This window comes from Lynx canadensis, chromosome C1 (genome assembly GCF_007474595.2).
Source record: "Lynx canadensis isolate LIC74 chromosome C1, mLynCan4.pri.v2, whole genome shotgun sequence".
NCBI lineage: Eukaryota > Metazoa > Chordata > Mammalia > Carnivora > Felidae > Lynx > Lynx canadensis.
Genome location: NC_044310.1, coordinates 54,585,884 through 54,592,486, shown reverse-complemented (window position 1 = coordinate 54,592,486; position 6,603 = coordinate 54,585,884). Strand labels below are relative to the sequence as shown.

At 53.0% G+C, this 6,603-nt stretch overlaps 1 protein-coding gene across 1 annotated transcript; it reads left to right on the top strand.

Moving 5' to 3' along the window:
• Positions 1-2,664: 2,664 nt before the first annotated feature.
• Positions 2,665-6,313, top strand: LOC115519730 (the record flags this gene model as incomplete). Its single annotated transcript, XM_032594139.1, is given in 5 exon segments — positions 2,665-3,400; positions 3,403-5,045; positions 5,118-5,446; positions 5,448-5,660; positions 5,662-6,313. Coding segments are annotated over 5 exon segments (3,495 nt in total), but the record flags the coding sequence as incomplete, so codon positions are not given.
• Positions 6,314-6,603: the final 290 nt, after the last annotated feature.

The window sequence follows — 6,603 nt, the reverse complement described above, 5'->3', positions numbered from 1 at the left end:
TCTGCATAAAAATCTTACATGTATTTGTTAAATTCATGTAGTGTTCTCATATTTTTACTGGCTATTATGAAATATGCCTTTTAAAAATGTTTATTTCCTGGTTTTTTTCTGGTCTTCAAATTGTGTGTGCATCTGTGTGTGTGTGTGTGTGTGTGTGTGTGTGTGTGTGTGTGTGTTTATATTCTTTCCCCACCTAGATCTAAGCTCCTTCTGAAAGGGCGGGCCTACGCCAGCTGACTCCATCTTGTTCTGTGTCCTTCACCTAGACCACGCCTCCTCCCCTTGAGTAACCTCCCGCTCACCCTTTCAAACTTCCTGATCAAAACACGCCCAGCGACCTGCCAGCGACCTGCCAGCAACCTGCGTAACAGGACTCCGACCCTTCCCCAGCCAATCAGCTGAGGCCACAGCCATTACCTCACCAACTGCCCCTAGACCCCTATAAAACCTTTGTGCTTTTGAAACTCGCTTTCCCCGGTATCTCTCACCGCTGCGTCGGTGCAGGTAGGGGATTGAGCTCGAGCTAGCTCGAATAAAGGCTCTTTTGCTTTTGCATCGGACTCGGCTCCCTGGTGGTCTTTGGGGATCACGAATTCTGGGCATAACATTTGGGGGCTCGGCCCGGGATCCCCAAGACCCCCGAGGGACCCCCGACCTGGAGAGCCTGACTGGCCATGGTTAGTGTCTGTCTGTTCTGTCTTTTCTGTGTGAGCTCATTTCTGGAATTCTGGTAGTGCCCGACGCAGTCTAAGTGGACGCACTGGAGGACCACGGGCCGGGAGTTTCGGAAGACGTTCCGATTCTCCCTTCTGGAGGGACGTGGCATCCCCTCATCTGTTTTGGAGGGACGTGGAATCCCCTCAAAGGTCTGAGACGAGGCGGGTCGCTCCCGCTGGTCAGCGTGAGGCCGTCGTCTAGCTTTCGGTTTTGGAGGGACGTGGAATCCCCTCATCAGTTTTGGAGGGACGTGGAATCCCCTCAAAGGTCTAAGCTAGCTTTCAGTTTTGCTTCCATGGAGTTGGAAGACTTTCTAGGGACCCTCTGTTTGTGTTTTTGTGTTTTTCTGTTTTGTTCTGTGGACTTACTGGACGGACGTTATGGGACAGACTCAGACTACTCCTCTAAGTATTATGATTGATCACTTTAAGGATGTGAGGGGAAGAGCTAACAACCTCAGTGTGGAAGTCCGAAAGGGTCGGTGGCAGTTTTTTTGTTCTAGCGAGTGGCCAACTTTCAATGTCGGATGGCCACCAGAGGGGACCTTCGACCTCCCTACCATCCACCGAGTCAGGAGTATCATCTCTTGGCCTAAGACGGGCCATCTCGATCAGCTCCCTTACATCATCACTTGGCAGGACCTTGTAGAAGACCCACCGTCTTGGCTTAAGTCCTTCCTAGCCCCGCTCCCTCCAGAGCCAAAACCCATCCTTGCTTTGCAGGGGACAAAGAAGAAGAAAAGTCTTACCCAGCCTTCAGCACCCCTCTACCCTGTCTTACAGGGGGGGTACTGAAGAAGAATTAATTTTTCCTCCCCTGTATAACCCCTCTAGGATGCCGGAAGAACACCATCCTCCCCCTCCGCGGGAGGCAGACGCTGTTCCGAGAGCGGGAGGTGGAAACACTCCAGTGGGAAGCCCGCCCTTTACCAGACAAAGGGCTCAGAGGGAGCCTCTGCTGCCGACTCCACTATTCTGCCCCTGCGAGCCACCGGACCCCCAGACGCGGAGGGGAATCAGCCCCATCACTATTGGCCTTTGCCACTAGTGACCTCTACAATTGGAAAGCTCAGAATCCTAAGTTTTCCGAGAAACCGGCAGGGCTTATTGATTTATTAGACTCTGTTCTTTTTATCCATCAGCCCACGTGGGACGATTGCCAGCAGCTTTTGCAGGTCCTGTTCACGACTGAAGAAAGAGAAAGAATCCTCAATGGGGCCCGAAAACTAGTTCCGGGCGCAGATGGGAATCCCACCACCAACCAGGCTCAGATAGATGCCTTCAACATGGCAGAAGGTAAGGAGAGGCTCCAGGTCTACCGCCAGACTCTAATGGGGGGTCTCCGAATGGCTGCTAGGAAGCCAACCAATTTGGCCAAGGTAGGAAATGTACAACAGGGAAAAGATGAATCTCTGGCTGCCTTTTTAGAACGGATCATGGAGGCATTCCGTACCTATACCCCCATGGATCCAGAGGCTCCGGAAAGCAAGGCAGCTGTTATCATGGCCTTTGTAAACCAATCAGCCATAGACATTAGGAGAAAATTACAGAAAATAGATAGACTAGGAGAAAAAAGTCTGCAGGACTTACTGGTGGTAGCCGAAAAGGTATATAATAACGGGGAGCCTCCTGAGGACAAGCAGGCTCGCGCCATGGCGGCTGCCAGCAGTAAGCAGACTCGAGACCTGGCCAGAATACTACTAGCTACCACTGCTGACTTCCCCGAGGAACAAGACCGCCGTCTCCGGCAGCTGGCAGACGACGCAAGAAAAGGTAAAGGAACCACCAAGGGGGAAAGCAGAGGCTGCAGAAGGATCAGTGCGCATACTGCAAGGAGATAGGGCATTGGGCCCGAGATTGTCCAAAAAAGGCCGGCGGGAAGGTAAGCAAGACTGATTGAGTAAAAGTCCTAGAGCTAGATGAACTAAGTGATTAGGGGAGTCGGGGTTCGGACCCTCTCCCCGAACCCAGGGTAACTCTTAAAGTGGAGGGGACCCCTGTTGACTTCCTTGTCGACACCGGAGCACAACATTCGGTCCTCCGCACCCCACAAGGAAAGCTAGCCAGGAAGAAGTCCTGGGTACAAGGGGCAACTGGTATGAGCCAGTATTCATGGACTACCCGAAGAACAGTAGATTTGGGAACCGGCCGGGTATCCCACTCCTTTATGGTAATACCAGAATGCCCCTACCCGCTGTTAGGACGGGACTTACTGACCAAGATTGGAGCTCAGATAACTTTCAGACAAGGGGGGCCTCAGGTCACCGATGGCAAGGGCCACCCCATCCAGGTCCTGACCATGAAACTGGAGGATGAATACCTCCACCACCAGGAGGCGCTCCTGAGAGAGAATAATATAGACAGATGGCTACAAGAATTCCCCTCGGTTTGGGCAGAGATGGGGGGGGGGATGGGACTAGCCGCTCACAGAACCCCAGTCCTGGTAGAGCTCAAGCCAGGAGAGAGTCCGGTAAGGATCAAACAATACCCCATGTCTCAGGAGGCCCGGAAGGGGATCCAGCCACACATCCGGAGACTACGAAGCCTAGGGGTACTAGTTCCTTGCCAGTCTGCCTGGAACACCCCCCTACTGCCGGTCAAAAAGCCTCACACAAATGACTACCGACCGGTACAAGACCTCCGGGAAGTAAATAAGAGGGTCGCGGACATATACCCAACTGTTCCCACCCATATACTCTCTTGAGCTCCTTGGCGCCCTCCAGGGTCTGGTATACTGTACTAGATTTAAAGGATGCCTTCTTCAGTCTGCCGCTGGCACCCCAGAGCCAACCCTTGTTCGCCTTCGAGTGGCATGATCCGGAGGAGGGCTACAGTGGGCAACTCACCTGGACACGGCTACCTCAGGGATTCAAAAATTCACCCACCATCTTCGACGAGGCACTACATGAGGACCTGGGTGAGTAGAGAAGGGAGCACCCTGGCCTCACCCTTCTACAGTACGTAGATGACATCCTGATTGCTGCCGACACGGCCAAAGACTGTGAGCGAGGGACCCAGGACCTGCTGGCTACCGTGGGGGCCTTAGGGTACCGGGCATCCTCGAAGAAGGCTCAGATATGCAGGGAGAGGGTAAGTTACCTGGGATATATCCTGGAGGGCGGACAGTGGCGGTTATCAGATGCCAGAAAAGAAACTGTCCTAAAGATCCCTACTCCCACCTCCCGAAGAGAAGTGAGGGAATTCCTAGGATCAGCCGGCTACTGCCGCCTCTGGGTTCCAGGTTTTGCTGAGATCACCAGGCCCCCATATGAAGCTACCAAAGAGGGGAAAACATTTAAATGGGCTGAAAAAGAAGAAACTGCCTTTAATCAGTTAAAAAAGGCCCTCCTAAGTGCCCCAGCCCTGGGCCTACCAGACATTGCGAAGCCCTTCCACCTCTTTGTAGACGAACATAAGGGAATAGCAAAAGGGGTCCTAACTCAAGCCTTAGGCCCCTGGAACCGCCCAGTGGCTTACCTGTCTAAGAAACTAGACCCAGTGGCTGCTGGCTGGCCGCCATGCCTAAGAATTATTGCAGCGACAGCACTCCTAGTCAAGGATGCAGACAAACTGACCCTGGGACAGGAGATCTGGATCATGACCCCACACGCCATTGAAGGGGTCCTGAAACAGCCTCCGGATAGATGGATGAGCAATACACCTATGACTCATTACCAGAACCTCCTACTCAACCCTCCACGAGTGCGGTTCCACCCCAGTGCAGCCCTCAATCCTACAACCCTGCTGCCCAACCCTGACCTAGGTGCTTCACTACATGACTGTGCAGGAATCCTGGAACAAGTACATGGATTCCGGACGGACCTGACCGACCGGCCCCTCCCCGATGCCGAGGCTACCTGGTTCACTGATGGCAGCAGCTTTGTGTGAGACGGACACAGGTATGCGGGTGCAGTGGTGGTCACTGAAACAGACACCGTATGGGCGGAGGCTCTACCCTCCGGAACGTCAGCCCAGCGAGCAGAGCTCATAGCCCTCACCAAGGTGCTGATGCTGGGAGCTGGAAAACGGCTTAACATCTATACAGACAGCCGTTATGCATTTGCCACAGCTCATATTCATGGGGCAATTTATCAGGAGAGGGGGTTACTGACGGCAGAAGGACGGACTATAAAAAATAAGCAGGAGATACTTAACCTGCCTACGGCCTTATGGCTTCCTGCCAAGCTAGCCATCATCCACTGCCAAGGGCACCAAAAAGCTGATAACCCAGTAGCTAGAGGTAATCTAAAGGCTGACCAGACAGCCAAGGCAGTAGCCCTTACTCCAGTCCCCACCATGACCATACAACTACCAGACCCAGGAGACCCAGTTTTACCAGCCCAGCCCAAGTACTCCCAGGAGGAGTTACAGCGGATCAAGAAACTCCCCATGGCCCAGGAGATAAAGGGATGGTGGTATACACCTAACAAGGAGCTCGTGCTGCCAGACCAGCTCGGAGTCTCTATATTAGAGCACATGCATCGGTCTACTCACATGGGGGCCCGAAAATTAAAAGACTTAATCCAACATGCCGGAATCAAGATTCACCAACAGGACACCAAAATAGAGCAAGTTGTATCTGCCTGCAAGACCTGCCAACTCACCAACGTGAGAGCCACATCAAATAAAAAAGGAACCAGGCTCAGAGGCACCAGACCGGGAGCCCAATGGGAAGTCGACTTCACTGAAGTCAAACCAGGAAAGTATGGTTCTAAATATCTTTTAGTATTTAGACACCTTCTCTGGCTGGGTGGAGGCATACCCAACCAAGCATGAAACGGCTCAGACGGTGGCTAAGAAGCTACTAGAAGACATCTTACCCAGGTATGGTTTTCCTGCCATGGTAGGATCAGACAACGGACCAGCTTTTATCTCGCAGGTAACACAGGCAGTAGCCAAGGCGGTGGGGGCAAATTGCAAATTACATTGTGCTTATACGCCCCAGCTCAGGACAGGTAGAAAGAAGGAATAGAACCCTAAAAGAGACCCTTACCAAATTAACCATGGAGACTGGTGGGGACTGGGTGACTCTCCTACCATACGCCCTTTACCGGGTTAGAAACACTCCTTACACTCTGGGTTTTACTCCCTACGAGATCATATTTGGTAGGCCACCCCCTGTTATTCCCAGCCTTCGAGCTGAACTTATTGCTGAGTTTAAAGATCAAGAACTTTTTCTTTCCTTGAGAGGGCTCCAGAGGGCGCACGAGGACATTTGGCCGCGCCTCCGTGCCATCTACGAGGCTGGCCCGACCCCGACACCTCATCACTACAGGCCGGGAGACTGGGTCTACGTCAAGAGGCACCACCGAGAGACCCTCAAGCCGTGCTGGAAGGGACCCTACATCATGGTGTTGACAACCCCCACCGCTCTCAAAGTAGACGACATCGCGACCTGGGTCCATCACACCCATGTTCGGCCAGCAGACCCCTCCTCGATCCGGAAGGACTTCTTCACGCGATGGGCCATCAGTCGGGACCAACACAACCCGCTCAAGCTCAAGCTACAGCGCATTTGACCCACCTAATATTGGTAACTCTGTTAACTCTGCTTGTCATTGCTCATGCTGCCGGGAGTCCCCACGCCCCCCAAAACATCACCTGGCAGATCATAGACACCAGCTCGGGGACAATACTTAATCAGACCTCCCAGAGCCACCCCAGGGACACTTGCTTCCCAGAACTTTGCGAAACCTCCAAACTCTGTTCCCCTTGTCACTATAAATGCAGCCGGTCCCATGATTGGGTCCCTAAGCTACATGACAAGGGGGGAATGAAAGGGCGGGCCTACGCCGGCCAACTCCATCTTGTTCTGTGTCCATCACCTAGACCACGCCTCCTCCCCTTGAGTAACCTCCCGCTCACCCTTTCAAACTTCCTGATCAAA